This window comes from Furipterus horrens, unplaced genomic scaffold, assembly GCF_987537825.1.
Source record: "Furipterus horrens unplaced genomic scaffold, mFurHor1.1.pri manual_scaffold_10, whole genome shotgun sequence".
Taxonomy (NCBI): Eukaryota; Metazoa; Chordata; class Mammalia; order Chiroptera; family Furipteridae; genus Furipterus; species Furipterus horrens.
In genome coordinates this window covers 37132689-37151299 of record NW_028327180.1, presented here as the reverse complement: position 1 = coordinate 37151299, position 18611 = coordinate 37132689, and the positions used below count along the sequence as shown (strand labels likewise).

General features: G+C 51.8%; 2 protein-coding genes and 1 long non-coding RNA gene across 4 annotated transcripts; 1 reads left to right on the top strand and 2 right to left on the bottom strand.

Moving 5' to 3' along the window:
• Positions 1-596: 596 nt before the first annotated feature.
• Positions 597-2492, bottom strand: ABCA7 (ATP binding cassette subfamily A member 7). Its single transcript, XM_090290174.1, has 6 exons — positions 2336-2492; positions 2168-2233; positions 1855-1991; positions 1655-1766; positions 1438-1514; positions 597-1101 (listed from the first exon to the last, which is right to left on the bottom strand). Exons 1-6 carry the CDS (start codon positions 2490-2492, stop codon positions 952-954), a joined length of 699 nt encoding a protein of 232 aa, XP_090146300.1. The 3' UTR covers positions 597-951.
• Positions 2493-8649: 6157 nt separating this feature from the next.
• Positions 8650-12609, top strand: LOC149999556 (uncharacterized). Its single transcript, XR_016513469.1, has 4 exons — positions 8650-8823; positions 9040-9195; positions 11942-12032; positions 12483-12609. It is a non-coding gene; the product is annotated as an uncharacterized LOC149999556 (long non-coding RNA).
• On the bottom strand, positions 9567-17277 carry CNN2 (calponin 2). Of its 2 annotated transcripts, XM_090289130.1 has the most exons (7): positions 17156-17277; positions 13466-13587; positions 12897-12963; positions 12658-12795; positions 11321-11437; positions 11069-11215; positions 9567-10548 (listed from the first exon to the last, which is right to left on the bottom strand). In XM_090289130.1, the coding sequence occupies exons 1-7, from the start codon at positions 17216-17218 to the stop codon at positions 10273-10275; spliced, it is 930 nt and encodes a 309-aa protein (XP_090145256.1). In that variant the 5' UTR covers positions 17219-17277; the 3' UTR covers positions 9567-10272. The 2 variants fall into 2 exon arrangements, with proteins under 2 accessions (XP_090145256.1, XP_090145257.1); XM_090289131.1 differs by lacking the exon at positions 12658-12795.
• Between the last annotated feature and the right edge of the window lie 1334 nt (positions 17278-18611).

Sequence of the window (18611 nt, the reverse complement as noted above, 5' to 3'; positions counted from 1 at the left end):
CCCATTAGCTCAGCACAGGCAGGGCTCGGATCGGAGGTACCATGAGGCCATGCCTCCACACCCACCACCCCAATTCCCCAATAGGGAAATTGAAAGGTTAAAAAAAAAGTCCCTTTCAGGTCCTCTTTACCAGGGCTAGCTATCTCTCTTTCCTTAAGTGTCAGGCATAATTAACTGTTGTTTCTCTGAGCCTCTGTTCTCAGGACTGGGAAGCTTACTAAAAGAATCCTCTAAGCAGGTATTTTAAAACTTATATAAACAGAACATACCAGACTGGAGCACCCAGATCCTGAACCCAAAAATAACAGCAAAACAAACTGAAGCCTCCCCTATCAGTCTGAAACCTCCTGATTACAACTAATTGCCATGACTCTCCAGTTACAAGCCCCTCCCCTCCATTTTTTGACCCAATAAAAACTCAGCCCCTACCCCTCAGGCCTGGTGCATTTCTCCACACTTAGCCCTCTCCCTCTCTTGGTAAAGTAAAAATAAAACTTTGCTGTATGCATTTTTCTTCTCTTTGTGAACTCATTCACAGCCCGCATCACTGGTAACCTTAACAGAAACCAACGTCAATCACTCACTTAGGCCGTTATTCGGTAGGGCTGGCTCCTGCCTCACCCACTCCTTCAGGTCATTAGCCTCATACTAGTTGAGGGAGGACCTCCCGGGAATGCTATGCCCCCGGGCACTATAGAGGGCTTCTGACATTGCTGCCAGGGGACCACCTGTTGGTCGGGGTCTCTGCAACAGCTCCTGTAACTCTGTCAGGCTGGGCAGTGCCAGGAGCTGAAGAGAAGTCATCAGAGGGCACTGGCATTCCTCCCTTCTGCAGAGTCCCACTGCCAAGCCTGAACCAAGGCGGTACACCCTGCCCGGAGCGCCTCCCCACTCTCTTTTGCCCAAATTGCCCCAAAAACTTACCCAAGGGAAATGGCCAGGACTGCCCTGTCACCTTACCCATCTGGCAGCCTGCCCCTCTAGATTCCTGCCTGGTGTGGAGGATGAGAGGCCTCTTACTTGCTGGGCCAGGTACACGGCTGCCTCCTCAAAGTTGTCCACTGACTCCTGGGCTTTGTCCAGCATAGACTTCAGGGACTCCTGGGAAGAAACATGACAAGGGTGACAATGACCTTGATTGAGGTCTCACTAGGGGTCAAGGCCTTGCCAAGCTCCCAGATAGTCCATACTATCGGTACAGACCCCATTTTATAAATAGGAAAACTGAAGCTCCAAGAGGTATATGGACTTGTTCAAGGTCTCAAGGCCTGGAGTCTACCATCATGCCAGACATGTGCCAGGGACAGCCCAGACAAAGGTCTGGAGGCTAGAATCAGCTGCCCTGAGAGGAAGGCACCTGGACCAGGATGCTGCAGTGCTGGGACTTCTGAGAGCAGCATCTCAGAGTTGGCCACCTCTTACCCAGCCCCATCTCACCTGAAGCAGCAGTGTTCCCAGCAGCTCATTGGCTAGGGACAGTCCCTCCTGCGCCTGGTCACTCAACTGAGACCAGACTGTAGGAGGAATGCATGGAAGCACAGGGTTAGGCAACGTTTGGTCTGAAACACCACCCCCCACCTCATGCCAATTTCACAGCCTGGCAGGTGGAGGCTCAGAGCCCAGCTCCACCTACTAAAAGACCCTGGTCTCCCACCTGCTCCAAGTGCAGTCCTTAACGTAGGCATCAACTTCCCCAGGCTGGCCAGCATCTGGCAGGTAGTGGGGATCCCCAGGACAGCACGGCATCTGCCAGGAACTGGGAGACCCTGGGGACAGAGAGGGCCGGAGGCAGGGGCTCAGTGGGCACGCCCCGCCGCACCAGTGGCCCCCAAACCCAAAGCAGCACTTGCTCACAGGGAGTAAAGGTGATAAGGATGCCTGGCGCCTCACATAGGGTGTGTGCTGCAGGGAGCAGGTGTTCACATTGCAGATGAGACCCTGGAGCCAGGGTATGGTGCCCTCGGAGGGCTGTGGCTTGTTGAGGAAGTGGCCTGCAGGGATGCCAGGTGTTGCAGGCCTTGACAGACTCCTCACCATGATCCCACCCTCTGCCCACTCTCAGCCATTTATTGGGTGCTGGGGACTGTTTGCTCACTGGGGCGCTGTGGATAGGGTGACCCCTTGCCTATCCCACTACAGAAAGTACCTGGACCCTGTAGGGGCTTACATTCATGCTGCTCGAATGGGGGATGGGAATGGCGAACAGCCACCAGAATGAAGAGAGAAGCTGGATCTGGAAGAGACAGAACAAGCAGGATAGTGGGGAACAGTAAGGGGAGGCGGGGAAGGGGGTGCCTGGGCCGTGCCCACTCTGTCCCAAACGCCCAGGCATTACCGGCCGTCTCCTGCGATGCAGAAAATTCTTCCAAAGCAGCAGTATTAGCTGTGCCCAGAGGGCCAATACGGGAACAGACAAGAGACAGCACGGAGGGGCCAGACCGAGGACGTGCTGTGCACCTGCAAGCAACTACCTGTCCCTCTTGGAACTTCATTCCTTTACCTCATTGCACAGAATTCCCGGACACTCTGCTTAGAGCCAAACAGTAGGCACTTATTCAAGTGCGTACTCCATCGTGGTGCAGTAAGCCAACGGGAGCCCTTCCTAAAGCCGTTCTTGAATTCCTTGGATCTGATTGGATGCCAGGGCTGTCGCTCCCTGTGGTGCGGCTGGGGTGCAAACTGCAAACAACTAATTCCTCAGGGGGCGGGGCCTCATCTTAACTCTTTTAACACCAGGCTTTACCCTAAACCTCCTTCTGGGGTCCACACCCTCATCCCTGGCCTAGGGATCTCCGTTTCCTCCCTCCCCGCTCTTCCCCAATGATGATAGCAAAGTATTTACTGGGCTGAACATTTTACATGCCTGGCTGGAAGAGGGGCCAACCATGGAGCCCAAAGACACAGGCAGTCATCCAGCTGCAGGAGGGACCTCAGCTCTGCCTATCCCTCAATTATTATTTACCTCTCAAAAGGTCCCCAAGATCTAGAAAATAGGTTAGGAAAAGGTGTTAAAGCGTATTTCTTAGATGTCCAGCCAGTAGGGTAATCAGCTGAACTTGGGTTCCGGGCTCAGGACCCCCCACGGTTGCATGCTCCGACCAAGCAGAACAAGGAACTTAACCTAGCTGTTATTCTTTTGAGCAGTGACCTATTCCTTTGAGCAATGACCTGGGGAATAGTGGAAAATTTTTGTCTATACAAGCTGTATTTCTGTCCAAGTTCCTGTACCTGCAGGAACAAGATTGCACCTGAAATGCTTTATAAACCCCCCAATCCCTAAGATCGGGGCTGTCCACCTAAGTCCAGTTTGTGGACGGGTGGGCAGTCGCTGGCCAGCTAATAAAGGCTCTTTAAATTCTAATTTGGTTGTCTCCGACCGTTTGGTTCTCACACTTGCTCCACAACATTTGGATGTCCCAGCGAGATACCCGGCCTTGGCTGGGCACGGATTGTGAGACGGGCCCGCCGCCAGACCCATTTCAGGGGGAGATTTCTGAGAGATGTTTCTCAGCCCCTAGTGGGACACTGGCGGGCGGGTGCCCTCCCTATACTGATTGACTACATAGAGCCATTCGAATTCTTACTGGTAAGGACTCAAGTAGGGCCACATACACAGAGGGAAAGGCGTATGTGGATGGGCCCAGGGTAAGTGCACCAGGGGAGCCCACGGGAAGGCTGGACGCAGCATTACTTCCAGGGCTCGGGCGAACTACACAAGGTGGGTTCGGCCCATATGTTTTGTGTTCTGTGGTTCTGTGTCTTGTTTAGTGTCTGTCTTGTTGTACATCTTTTCCTAAGTGACATGGGGCAGTCATCGTCATGTTCATCATGTTTACCCCTTCAGTGTTTTCTTAAGAATTTCCAGAATTTCTGGAGGCGGGCCTTCTTCTATGGGACGCCTGTCACCCCCAGACAATTGTGGACTTTTTGCAAATTGGAATGGCTGAACTTCCCAGGGGTCTTTTGGCCCTGTGATGGGTCTTTTGATCTTCGGACGGCTTACGGAGTCCGCCGGGTTTGTGCTGGGAGGCCCAGACACCCTGACCAAATTCCATACATTCAAGTTTGGATTGACATTTTGGAAAACAAACCTAAGTGGTTGAAAAGCTGTCAGAAAAAGGCCACTGTTTTACTGTCCTCCAAACCGAAGGATGGCCCCGCTTCGGGCCACCCTCCGGTTCTCCCGGACTCACAGGAAAGTCCTCCTCCTCTGAGACCCCCACCATATCCCTGTGCCTCCCCAGATTCGTCTGGGACTGGTAGTGATCCGCTTTTCAGCGCCCCCATACCCACTCGGGTTGGGACTACCATCCCCCTCCTGGTTCAGGGGACGGGCCTGTGTCTCTTTTGCCCTTACTGGAGGCTTCGGCCCCCGCTGAGGAAACTGGGTGCCCCTTCATGGTATATATCCCTTTCTCCACCAGCGATTTATATAATTAGAAGAATCAGAACCCCTCCTTCTCCCAAAACCCCACAGGCTTGATTTCTTTGTTAGAATCTATCTTCTTCACCCACTGTAATGCCTTTATAAAGCAATGCTGCCTTCGGTGAGCCCCCGGGGCTTCCTGCACTCCCATGTGTCTAGCTGACATGTGGCAGGACAGTGGCCGCAAGCTCCAGTTTGGAGCAATTCCCTGCGCCTTCAGTGGACACTCGGGAGCTGCTGGAAGCCCTGACGGCCCAGTCTGGAGTAAGCAAAAGACAGCAGACAGCCTCGGCGGCAGGTGAGTGGCAACCCATTTAGGAGGCGGGCTTGGGCCACTGCCATTGATACTTGGTAAAGCTCTTCTGGTTTGGTTCTGGGTTGTAGTGCCTGTAGTCGACGCTGTTCTTCTAATCTGAGAGGCCTAGGTGGGGTTTGGGTGGAATTATTTAACCTCTGAGTGAATGTGTGAGTGAATGTTATTTCCTCCTTTTGTGTGACTCCACGGACTTCAGTCTATGGAGTCTGAGTGGGCTTTAGCCTCGCAAGAGGAAAGGCCAAGCTGGCATTTGTTTGGCCTCCTTTGGGAGCTCCCAGCCTGTGTTTGTCTGCTCTGTAAGGGGGACATTGCTCCCATGCCTTGTGTTCCCGCCCGATTGTAATCCAAATTAAGTGCATGTTTGTAGCAATCACCTTAGCCAACATAAGGGGACATGAAAACCAAGGCTGTCAATACAGGCAGTGCATTTCATTGTCACAGAAAAGCCTTGTAGCCCCAGCCAGCCGGCAACCAACTGGGCAGAGGCACTGGGAACAGACAGTACAGTGATCAGGTCCCTTAAAATTTTCCCCAGAGAAATTGCTGGCAGCATTACTTTCCACCCCAGGTAACTTCTAGTAATTTAATTTGCATCTGAATACTCCCTGCTGGAGCTGCAAGGAGGGACAATGTTAAATTTGCTAGCCAGGAGGCCATCTAATCCCCTTGCTACAGGTTAAAGAAACAGCAGGATGTCTGTCTCTCCAACAGGGAAAGAGAAAAAAAAAGTGACACTTTTAAAACTCAGGCCGCCTTTCTTCAAAATGGTGCAAGTGGCAGCAGTGGCAGCTTGGCTGCCAATCAACAACACCTCTAAAGCTGCAACTAAAGGGCCCTCAATCTCCTCGCTGCTTCAGCAGGGGGGGACATGCCTATATCTTAAGGAAAAGTGTTATACATGAATAAAACTAATGTCCATTCTAAACATCCTTTTCAATAGGAAAGGAAAAGAAATAATCAGGTAGGCTGCTATAAAAATAGGAAAAAGCAAACATCCTCCCTGTCAGGGAATTGTCCCAGCCTAACAAAAGTTTCCCAGTATAGACCCTGAATAGAATAACAGGCTGAAGAATAGGGCTCAAATAAGAAACCTTAAAAGCCTCATCATCAGGGGAATCAAGGAGTCCGTTCCCCAAGCATAGAATGTCTCCAAGGTATTCAAAATACAGCTCCATCAGCATTCCTACAGAAGCTCAGGGACCAAATAAGAAAGTATTCTGGTCTGAATCCAAAGAATACTGTAGGACAGGAGTCACCGTTGTAACAGAAACTGGCCAAATATTTGTAAGAAATTGCAAAAGGTAAATAGATGGGCCAAATAGAACAATTGAAAAACTCCTCAGGAAAGCTCAAAAGTGTAAGTTAAAAAAGAAGCAGGAACTTCAAAAAACTGCAAAATATCTCTGCAAATCTAGGAAATTTTAGCTGCCAAATACTAAGTTTAAGTATAGTCCTTCACTGTATAGAAAAGAACAAATATTAAAAGCATGTTATAGTTAAATCTAAAACAGTAAAGGGTATTTAAAAAGTTCATAAATGTTGCAGAAGGCCTCTGAAAAGTCATAATAATAAAAAGGAAAGTTATGGAAGTCTTGAACCTGGGAAAAGGAAACCTCAGCTGCTTGTGTTATGATTTTATAAAAGCTTACCTTCGTCTGTTCTGCTATAGAATTCTCTGTATCTGTTTTTGACCCAGAGAAGGAAAACTCTGACTCCAAAAAACCTCCGCTGCCTTGCGGCATACCTCTTCAGGGGAAAGGCTAAGGGAGTAAACCCCGACAGAAAATCCGGAGCCGGAGTCCCTAAGGCGGTTTGACGTTGTAGTCAACACCGGCAACTCCTGCGGCGCACCTGAAGCCAAGCTGTATTGACTCCGTCTTTCCCTTGGACCCTTCAGCTGCGAAGAGAGGGGGGGGTCTGCTGCATGGGCAACAGCAGACCCTCCATATCACCCTGCCCAGGCTCTGTAGCTTCAGCTTCACTGGAGAGGACACTCCAGCGTCATCGCAAGATGTCGATTCAACACGGGAGGAGACAGATACCGTGTCACTCCCGAGTCGGACTGCACAACCATTCTCGGCGGTGCAGATAGACTCTTAAGAAGCTACATCATCGTCTCTCGAGACGGACGGCTGCCGACGGTTTTTGACCAATGAGACCTAGGAAAGGTTGTCTGTAAACCAGTTGGCAAAAATTCCTTTTGCCACCCAGGATCCAGGAAGGGTCATTCAGGGCTGCCAAGTGCTCCAGTCTGGGCAAGTGAGCATGTCTCTGCCAAGGGCACGTCTCTCTAGGAGGCCAGTGGACATACTGGAGAGAGAGGGCCTAGCTATCTGTGTTTTGAATTATTGCTCTGTTTATGCTCTGAAAGGAAAAATTGAGGTTTCCCAGGGAAATTTAAAACTTCACATGAAAAAAAGGGAACCAGGGGAAGTGTAAGGCATGTAAATGAAAAGGTTTGTTAGAAGTTTATAAAGGTTTTGAAAAGAAATTGTATGGTTTTAGTAATGGAAGGTGTAATGCATGGAAATGCAGTTTTGAAGGACAAGGATTTTCCTAGACCCAAGGGTAGGTAGGATGACGACCATGTTCAGCTTGAAGCAGCAAGAAAAGCATGAGACCTTCGCCCGTTGTCCTCTATAAAATAAAGGGTCTTAAGTCTAAGAAGGGGAATTATACAGGGGCTTCATTCCATAAAGGCCTAGAAAAGTTTTGGTACTAAGGTCACAATATCGCCCTTTAAACACCGGGACTCAAGGATTTGAATCCCCAAATAAAACCAGTGGGGAATGTTAAAGGGTATTTCTTAGATGTTCAGCCAGCAGGGTAATCAGCCGAACTTGGGTCCAGGGCTCAGGACCCCCCACGGTTGCATGCTCCGACCAAGCAGAACAAGGAACTTAACCTAACTGTTATTCCTTAGAGCAGTGACCTATTCCTTTGAGCAATGACCTGGGGAATAGTGGAAAATTTTTGTCTATACAAGCTGTATTTCTGTCCAAGTTCCTGTACCTGCAGGAACAAGAATGCACCTGAAATGCTTTATCAACCCCCCCAATCCCTAAGATCGGGGCTGTCCACCTAAGTCCGGCTTGTGGACAGATGGGCAGTCGCTGGCCAGCTAATAAAGGCTCCTTAAATTCTAATTAGGTTGTCCCCGACCGTTTGATTCTCGCACTTGCTCCACAACAGAAGGGACAGCGATAGAGGTTCCTGGAACCAGCGATTCCTGACCCCGTCTCTTAATTGTAATTGTCCAGCTGTGACTTACTTAATTACTGTACAGAAGGGGAAACTGGGGCCTCCAGAGGGACAGGGAGTTGCACAAAGGAGGACCCCGGACCCCGACCTCCACTCCAGACTCTCCTTTACATAAAGTGGGATCTGCGGGAACAGCCTCAGTTTCTCCATTTGTAAAACTGGGGCAGAGGTTTTGGAGGGACTTTAACGAAGAAAGGGGCTGCAGGGGTACGTTGATAAAGCTCCTCTCAGGTGAGTCCAAACTCGCTCGTGAAAATTAGTGGTCAATTCTGCTGCCCACCCAATACTCACTCGCAGAGAGCCAAGGTGAGAGTCTGAACCCGGCCTGCACCCCCTAATTCCCAGGGAAACTGCCTCCGTCCCACCCATCCCCACAGCTGCCATCCTCTTGGGGCCTTTCTCTCTCTGGGACCCTTTCAGCATTACAGTCCCCAGCTCTAGCTGTCTTTCCTCCACCTAACAGAGGCTGGGAAGCGCGTCCCCTTTAAGAAAAGCGCTCCCAGCGGCCGCCACGCCCCTACAGCTGACTGGACTTGCATTCCGTGCTCTCCAAAGCACTTAGCCTGTCCCCGCCAACTGCTATTGGCCGCCCTACCGCCACTCACAGGCTTGGGGCCAGCCGGAGTCGCGCGCACAGAGAAAGTAGGTGGGATCACAGCAGAGCCGCGCCAAACCGGTTTTCTTCAAGGAACCGCTCGCCTCTTGGCTGCATCACAGGGAGTTGGCGGGGCGACAGGCTTGCCCCACCCAGGCCAGCCTCCGCCCACGCCAGCCCGTCTGTTTCCCCACGTTATAGCCGCCTGCAATACCGCAGCTCCCGGTAGGAAGAGTCTCCTTTCTTTCTACTCTCCCCTCGGGGATCCGGGTCCTAGGTAGACTCACCCTGTTACTCTGAGACTGTATCTGTCCATCAGGAAAATGGGACTTCGACTACTCATCATTCATTGCACAAACAATCCATGGTCCCTCGTGATACAGGTGATGGCATAAAGGGGAGGGGCCCCCAACATTCTAAGATTAGTCTTGGGTTCCAAAGGTTACCCCGACTTTTGAGGAAAATCTCCAGATGTTTACCGCTGTGTTAAAGTGGGTATGTTTCCCAAGATCCTGAAGATGAAACAAAAGTATGGATCCACAGCTCTGAAGATGCTGAGAAGGGTGAGCGCTGAGCAGGAGGGCTCTATGGAGGAAGGTGATTATGCTGTTGGGGCTTTGTGGGATGAATAGGAGTTTGTCAGGGAGGGAACTCCATGCAAGGTGAATGCACAAGCAAAGGCCTGGAGGCCGGATGATGGAGTGCTGGGTGGAGCCCCAGCTGTCAGGGTGGCAGATGGGGGATCGTATTGAGGCCCCACCTCTTCACCTATCCCAGATCCTGACCCTCAAATAATTTCAACTCAGACTGGTCAGTGCCCTGGCCCTCAGCTTCTCTCTCTCCCAAGACAGCTGTGAGGCCCAGATGTTTGTCCTGTTGCCCCACCCTCAAGTCCCTCAGGACAACAGAAGTGATCCAAGCTAATAACTCCCCAAGGCTGTTTTCCCACCAATTGTCCCAGCACCTCCTTTTGCTAAAAAGGTTTTTATTGCCTTTGGTCCACAGTTGGTATTTCACATTATCTCTTGTTCCCAGGGCTCCTGGGTGGGGTTGGTCCCAGAGAGGGCCTCCTGCTGTAGGTCCCTGTGCAGTATTTCATGGGGGAGAAAGGAATAGTATAGAAGGAGGTTCTGGCTTTGCCTCAACCATTCACAACTCCACTGTCCTGTCCGGGCCTCAGTTTCCTCACTGGGCCCCTCGGAGGGTCCTGGGGAAAGCCATCCCTTGCGATGCCTAAAATATCTGGGGACTGTGGCCTGGCCCTCTCCTAGGGGACTTATTTCCCAGCAGCACCCCCTCCAGCATCCCCATCCTATCACCCCAAATTATTTTGTTTAGTTAAAACTGCCTGAAACTTTTGTGGGTACAGAAACCACAAACTGATCAGCAGAGAAAAGGGAAGAGGGGCGGAGGAACCGGAAACCATTTGGGGCCAGTTTCCCCCCCTGCACAGGTTTCTTCTTCCCCCTACAGCTTGGCCCAAAGCCTGCTGGGAAATTTGCTACCTGGATGTGCCCTGGCAGGGACCCCTTATACCACAAGAATCTAGATCTGGCCTTCACAGACCCTCAGCTGGAAGCACTTGAACACATAGAAAAATAATATGAAGACACAGAAAAACCCAAAATCCCAGATGGGGTGATGACATAGGGAGACACCCCACAAGGGGGGGCCTCAGTAGCCTGCCTCCTCTTGGTAGTAGGGGGGATATTCTGGGGCCTTCCCTGGGCTTTGGTAGTCGCCTGCTGACCCTGGAGCCCCGTCGGCCACTGGGCCTTGTGGGCAGTACTTGGGGTCGTATATCTGCCGGCCCAAGCCAAAGACCTGGCCACTCTGGTTGGCGCCCTGCGTGTAGCCCATCTGCAGAGACATGGAGGAATTGTCACACTTGTCGGTCCCCAACTTGGTGTCATAGATGTGCCGCCGGGTCCCGGGAGCCGTCATGCCCACCTAAAGAGGGAAGAGATAGTGTCAGAGTGGGAGGGATGAGGGGGAAATGTAAGGCCCCCAAATTCCCACACCACCTCCCATTTCCCTTTACAGTCACAGTAGAGCTTCCATGCATCCTATTAATCCTGCTTAGACACCCTCTTTTCTGACCCTTTGCCGAGTTGGTTTCATTACTAGTGATCCTCTCTTTTGGAACAAGGGGTGTTTGGGTCTAGTTGTCCCTGCCAGCCAGGAAGCTTCCAAGGCTAGAGCTGAGGCCTCCCAAAAAACAGTGCTCCAAAACCACCATCACAGCGCTACATGTGACAGCAGGAAAAGTGAGGATCATCAGATCTAAAGATTTGAGTTGAACGAGCCTTGGAGCAATCCCTTGAGGAAAACTCAGGCACAGCTGGGTAGAAACTAACCTGAGGACACACAGCAAGCTGAGGCAGAGACAGAGAAGGCAGGAAGGAAACCCAGAGCGGTGCTGTCAAGGGAGAATGAGGGTTTTGGCTGGGGGGCACTGGGTGAGGCCCACCTGGCTGGCACACTTGTTGGTGCCCATTTGGAGGCTGATGGTTGAGTGGTCCATGGGTGGCAGGATATGGTTCTTGGGGTCATACAGATGTCTTCTCGTGCCATATGCCGTCATGCCTGACTGGCTGGCACACTTGTTGGTGCCCATCTGCAGGGAGGTGGGCAGGAGAGGTCAGGTGGCCCCAAACTCAAGGGGCCACAGGGCAAGCCAGGGCCTGAATCCCCTCCTCCCCCAGTGGGTCCTGGTGCCCACCTGGAGCCCAATGACGCACTGGCCAGCCTTCATGGTAGCGTCATCAAAGTTCCGCTCTTGCTTTTCTGAGTACTTGATGCCGATGTCCACACCACTCTGCAGCCCCTTTGTCTTGGCCTGGAAGGGAGAGGGGCTGGGAGTATCAGGGAGGGGCAGCTGGGACCCTTGAGCCAGGCCCAGAGTGTGTGACCCTCGAGGAGATATGGGGATTGGGCTGCAACCTGCCCCCTTCACCTGCTGCACAATGCCTCAGGCGTTGAATTCAGAGGTCCTGTTGGCCCCCAACCTTCCAGTTGCTCAGGGCAAGAATTTTGGGGGTTTCCTTGCTGTGCCTCTCTCATCTTCCATCACCTTCTACCCAACCCTCACCACCACCTGTTCAGGCCATGGCCACCATCTCTTGCTCGGACACCTGCTCCTGGTTCCTCCCTGGTCTCTCCATCCCCAATCCTTATGGGGCAGCCACACGTGGCTCCTGAAAACACCATTCAGAACACAATTGCTGGCATGAGAATCTCCTCCTTATTCCCATATTAGGGCCTTGCTGTTTTTTTCCCTCTGGAAACACTGTTCCAACCTACTGTAGTCTCACATTGGTCTAATTCTTTCTTCTCCCTCTAGGTATGTCTCACACAATCTACAAGTTAGCTTGTTAAACAACAACTTGAAGAGGGAGCCCTCATGTAAACGCTGGACTCTGGGTGCTGATGAGGTGTGGAAGGACATTTATTATTTTTTTTATTTTATTTTTAAAAGAATTCATTTATTTATTTTTAGAGATGAGAAGGGAGGGAGAGAGGGAGAGGAACATCAATGTGTGGTTGCCTCTTGTGCACCCCCCAACTGGGGACCTGGCCCACAACCCAGGCAATGTGCTCCGACTGGGAATTGAACCAGTGACCTTTTGGTTCACAGGCCAGCACTCAATCCACTGAACCACACCTGCCATGGCTAGAAGGATATTTATTAATGATAACAAATGGTTCAAACTCTGGTGAGGATGTGGATGGTGGGGGAGGCTGTGCATGAGCAGGGGTGGGCAGGGAACATATGGAAACTCTCTGTAGCTTCCTCTCAATTTTGTTGCAAATCTAAAACTGCTCTAAAATAGTTATTTTTTTATTATTAAAAAAAAGATTTGTTTTTCTGTTTCCTCCATCAGACTCTAGGCCCATGAAGGGGTGAACTGTGTCTGTCCTATTTACTGTTGAGTCCAAAGTGCCCAGTGCCTTGCAAATGCTCAGAAATATTAGCCAAGGAATAAAGGAGTGTCTGTAAATCTGCATCAACTTTGCTGTGTGGCTTTGGGCAGGTTGCTGCCCCTCTCTGTGCCTCACCTTTCCTGCCAGAGCCAGAAGAGACACCTGCACCTGTGTCATGTTTCCACTCTCAAAAAGGTCATTGGCCTCGAACAGGTCCACGGAGTTCATGCCGTAGCTGACCATGGCCTTGATGAAGTTGGAGAGGTTTTCTAGCTGGGAGAAGGCAGGAGAGGGGCTGTGAAGGAACCTCAGACTGCCCACAGGTTTGATGGGGTCCCCCAGCCCCATCTTTGCTCCACCCACCAGTACTTCACCTGGTGCCAGTTTTGCATGGAGCGGTTGATCTTAGGGACGGAGCCAGGCTGCAGCTTATTCATGAGTCTGCGGGGAGACACATGGGTGGTGAGGAAACAGAAATCTCTATCAGCATAGGTAAACCTGAACCTCACAGACCCAAGAGGCTAATTCTAATTTTGGCCACCGTCCTGGGCAACTTCACTGCCTCTTTCTGGGCCTTAGTTTCCCCTCTTGAAATTTCATCTTCACCCACAAAACAAAGATGCTAAAGAGTGACAATAACAAATGTTGTAAGTATAATCCAGAACTCCTGATCTCTGGGAGTGAATCTGGGAATTTCCATTCACATGTTCAATGTGCAAACCACAGAATGTTTTAACTACAGTCAAATAGGATGCAGCAGAGAAAGGGCCCCAGAAATTTTAGAGGCTCTCCCATTAAAGGAAGGGATAAGACAAGAATGTCCTGTGTTAGAGATTCTCAACAAAGCAATATCACAAGGAGAAAAAGAGACCTGAGAGGCACATGAAACATGATCACATTATGCAGGATAGGGTGACGAGAATGTGCCAATGCCTGCACTCACGTGCACAGGATAATCCCATCCTTCAGACCCTTCTGGAAGTCAGAACCAATAGACAGGCCCGTGAGTCCCTCGATCCAGCTGCGGAGTTCTTCCTCCTTCTGAGGGTCATATTTGGATAGGAGCTGGAGAAGCAAAGGGTACAGGGTTGGGGTGAAAATACACCCAGCAGAAGTTCCCTGAAGCTCCTGATGGGGCGAAGCTGGTGGCTCCATGGAAAGAAGAGACAAAGAGGTCTGGAGGGCCCCACACTACAGAGCCAACCCTCCCCCTTTCCACATCAGCAGGGATGCTCATGGGCAGATAAACCATGCTCCACAGACACACTCATATCTCTCACTGACAAACATCAGTTCTAATCCACTTCCAATGGTGCCAAACCCCATATGGCAGCCAACATGGCCCCCACAGATCTGCTCCTCACCCCATGCCCCCTCATCTCCTTGCTCTACCTGCACTAGAGACAGACTTTTGTTTCCACTTCCTGTCTCTGTGGATCTGCCTGTTTTGGACAACTCACATAAATGGAATCACACTCTATGTGGCCTTTTGTGACTGGCTTCTCTCATTGAGCATCATATGTTCAAGGTCTATCCATCCATGTATAGCATGTGTTAAGTGTTTCATTCCTTTCCATGGCTGAGTAATATTCCACTGTGTGGATGGACCACATTGTGTGTATCCATTTACCTGTTGATGGGCATTTAGGCTATTTCCACCTCTTTGCCATTGTGAATCCTGCTGTTGTGAATATCTGTGTACAAGTTTTGTTTAAATACCTATTTTAATTGTTTTGGGTACATATCTAGGAGGGGAATTACTGGGTCATGTGGTGACTCTGTTACTAAAGGACCACCAAACCATTCTCTGTGGCTTGAATTGGCTACACAGTTACTGACTTAGGGCCTTTGCGTGTCACTTTTGACAACCCTCCTTGTACCCCTCTCTCCCTGAATCTGCCTTACTTTCCCTCTATAGCTTTTATCTCCACCATCTGATATAACTCCTTGCTTATGATCCATTCCCCCTTGAGCTTTGCCATCCAGCTCAGTGCTGTCTGTGGATAAAAGTGCTCTTGGTCCCCCATCAGCACACACTCATTGCCCACAAGCACACACACACACACAGTTCCCCACCTCAGAGCACCAAAGGCTGAGAAAATCAGAATGGCTGGAGCCCACGGAAGTCCCAAGAAGTCAGGGAGACCCAGGCCAGCATGGGCAGAGTTTGTCAGCTCCAGGGCAGCTCCTTGGGGTTGGTAAGAAATCAAGTCCAGCCCCCATTCAGGACCAGACTATGCTACTCAGTACACTTTCTGCTCCAGATCCCCAGCACACCTTTGTTCACAGGTCCCATCTTGGGAGGCCCTTTTTCTCTCCTCCCATTGCCCAGGGGACTGAGACCTTTTGCAGATCTAATTTCTACTCCCAGCTCTGACCCCAACTCCATGACTGTGAAGTTCTCTTCCCTGTGCCTCAGCTTCTCCCATCTATGTTTCGAATCATTTGCATAGGAGTCTCCTGAAATCTGTCCCCCCCCCCCCCCCCCCCCCCGCCTCCTGGTGATTACATATAAATCCCTGTGACATGAGACCACAGGCTGAGCCGTCCAGAGCCCAGGGGAGACAAAGGAAAGAGGCTGGCCAGCTAACCCAATCTGCTTGGCCCATCCCCTCGAGCTGCAGTCTCCTGGTTCCCATGGCCGGGGGAGCAGTCCTGCCCAAATGAAGCTTTGTCCAGCCTGCAGAATGAGCAAGGTCACATCCTGATGGTTGTGTTTGAGGCAGACAGGCTGGTCTGGATGCCTGGCCCGTCTGCCCAGCCGGACCCTGTCCCTGACAGCTCGAGAGGGCCAGGGTCCTGGGCAGAGGCGGCGCCTGGCCCTCCCCACAGTGGCCTGAAGCATTCCTCATCACCACAAACTGCCAGGAATGCAGCCACCGCCTCCTGAGAAATCTGCTAAATTGGGACCAGCTGTTCCCAATGGTCTAAACTCCGGCAACCCAGCCCAGCATCAAGTGGCCGTGGCTGCTCCAGAGGGACACAATGGACATCTGCCTGTCTCAGACAATCCAGCTGGGAATAAACTGAGGCACAGGGGCCAGGCAGAGGTCTCTGGGATTCCCATCTTAAACAGCTGGAAAAGTGGGCAGGGCATGAGCACGGAGCCCTAGAAAGCAGGCCCCTGAGTGACCATGGCAAGCTAGTAGGTGCCCTGCCCACAATACAAACCTGCAAACTGAAGCCCGGCTTCAAGGACACTGACCTCACTCATGGTGCAGGTATCAACCTGCCCCCATCTCACTCCATCTCCGGAAGCTACCTGGCTCTAACCAACTTCCTGCTGCCCAGGAGTAAACGCAGGGTCCAAGAGGACCAGGGGCCATCAGGCGCTGGATGCGGCAGGTCTGGTTCTAGTTCTGTCACTCACAAGTTATGTGGTCCTGGGCAGCTCTGAGCCCTGTGTGCCAACTGGAGCACTTAAACTGCCTTTGTACTGTGTGGGGCAGCATGCTATGTGACTGCATCAACGTTCGATGTCCACCCTGTGAGATTATTGCTGGAGGGGGAATCATGCATTTAACAGGGGTTCAGAGGCCTGCCAAGTGACCATACTGTGTCTCTTGGCTTCCTAAGCCTCAGCCTCTCCTTTTGTCAAAGGGGTGGAGGGAGGCTCAGAGGAGCCCACAAGAGGTGATGTAGAATTCTCCCTGCTGTCCATGGACCCTGGGGTACCCATCACCGGTGCCTATCCGGAGCTGGCAGGGCTGTGCCATCAGCATGCCCAGGCAGGCTCCCTTCCAAGGCCACATTCCCAGAGGTCTGGTGGAAGGATGTGGGGGGTTGCACAGAAATAGCAACCCCACCCTCAGGTGGAAGGGCCCTTGCTTATCAGGCTTGAGACCTCCTCCTGGGTCTGGGATCACCCCATGCTTCCCCTTACCTAGAATGAGCCCTGCTGTGTGACCCTCCAAAAGTGCCTGCCCCTCTCTGAGCCAGAACCACATAAGTTTTCTTAAAAAGTGTCTTCCTCTGGCCCCACCCTTTGTTTCCAGGGTACAAAACCTACATATTTTAGGGTCACATTCAGGAGACCCGGGCGTCCTATAGGATCCCTTTGCTGTTCTTTTGTCAGATGGAGACAAAGAGAACTTATATGGGAACAGCCCAGGCAGGCCTCCTCTCCAACTTCCCCTTGGTGCTCTCCACCCCAGGTGTGAAAGGTTGGGAAATTCCTGTGGGAGGTGCCCACACCCTAATAAAAAAACACCTGGCCCACCCCCATTTCCTCCTACAGCTCAAGTGCCCCCCAAAGCAGAAGTGTGGCCAGGGGGTGGAGAGGGGGCTGCTGGGGTCCTCTCAGACCCGCAGGTTATTCTCAGGCCTTTAAGTGCTGGAGGGGCCCAGGGCTGCGGGGTTCAGGTGGCGGAGGCCTGGGGAGCAGGTCAGATGCAACCACTCCTAGCCGCTGAAGCCGTGCCAGATGGCGGACCTCACTGCTTCTCCAGATTTGAGAGAGTCTCGATGGGCACCCCCAGAACTGCAGATATTGTAGAGGAGGAAGGCCACCCTCATACCAAGTCTCAGAGCCACTGAACCTCAGACGTCGGTGAGCCTGGTGGGGTGCCCAGTCCTGCAGAAGTCCGAGGGTACAGGATCTCCGAGGGCGGGACTGGGAGCGCCCCTCACTCACCCGGTTCTTGACCTCGGCCGAAAGCCCGTAGGAGGGCCCCTTGTTGAACTGCGTGGAGCTCATGCCGGCAGCGGCGGCAACGGCGGGACAGACGGCCGGGCGGGTGAGATGGCTGGGGACTCGTGGGTCCGGGCCCGCCCCTGCCGGTGATTGGCCCCCGGCGCACATATCCTTATAAGGCCGGGATGCGCCGGATTCCTGCGGCCCCGAACTTCCTGAACCCCGTCAGCCGCCTCAGGACCCCCGCCCCAGCGGAGCGCCTCACCCCCAGGGACCCGAAGGGAAACTGAGGCAGGGGCTCTGGACTGCTATGGCATGGCACGCTTGCCCTTTCCCTGCTGGGGGCCCGTAAGTGGCTCTCTCACCCTTTCTGGGCTGCACTTTCCCCTTTTGCACGGCGATGGAAGAGGGGGAATTGTTGGGTGGGACCCTAATTCCCTTGGGGCACCAATGAAGGCCCTTCCTTGCCACTGAGAGGCACCTCCTAGTTATCCCCCCTCCAGAAACTCCCATAGCTGGGTGGTGGACTAGGAACTAGAGGAGTCCTCAGAGGAGCTGGCCACTGGGGCTGGGGCTCTGATGGATAACTAGGAGTTTGCTAGTCCAAAAGGGATTCGTTTTCCGGGTAGAACAAAAGGCAAAAAGACCTAGCGGGACTGTCAGTGGTTGAAAACAGGTAGAGAGCAATCAGATAGATTGGGGGAGGGGAGATGAGAAAGGGCCTTGAATTCTGAGCTGAGAAATGATGGGAGATGGGGTGTGTATGAAAAAGCAGAGAGTTGAAGTCAGGAGATACCCTGGGGTTAGGGCTGAGGCTACCAAGCATACCAGCGCAAGCACACAGTTGGCACTCAATAGGTGAGGTCTACTTGTACAGATAAATCAATAAACTAATAAATAATAGAATAACTTAATTCACTTATTCAATAATTTGTTCATTTATTCATTCATTTATTCATTCATTCACATATGTATTCATTCACCAAAAGCTATGTGGGCCAGTCCCTTGCTAGGCAATGCTGGCTCCCAGGAGACCTTAGCTCTGGCCCTGGCTATCCCTGGGAAGACAGATCCAGGCACAGAGCAAGTACAAGACAGAAGAATGGGCCTGGGGGTGGTGGTGGAAGAACCTGGGAGGGAAGTGGGGCTCTGCTGGAAAGGTCAAGGATAGCTGCACATAGAGGAGACATGAGATGGGGTTTTGAAGCATGTGTAAAAGTTTGACACATTTGACAAGTGGCTGATTGGACTCTGAGGACTCAGAAATGACTCACTGCTACCCCTTCCCTGGAGAGCACTTATCCCTGATGCCCCAACTCTCAATGTGTCTGTTTTCTCTTTCTCCACCTTTCATTCTCCCATTCCATTTATCTAAAGATTCCTTTCTTCAGGGTTCAAGTCCTACCTGAGAAGTCTTGGGTGAGCCCCTCCCTTCTGGGTCTGTTTCATCATCTGT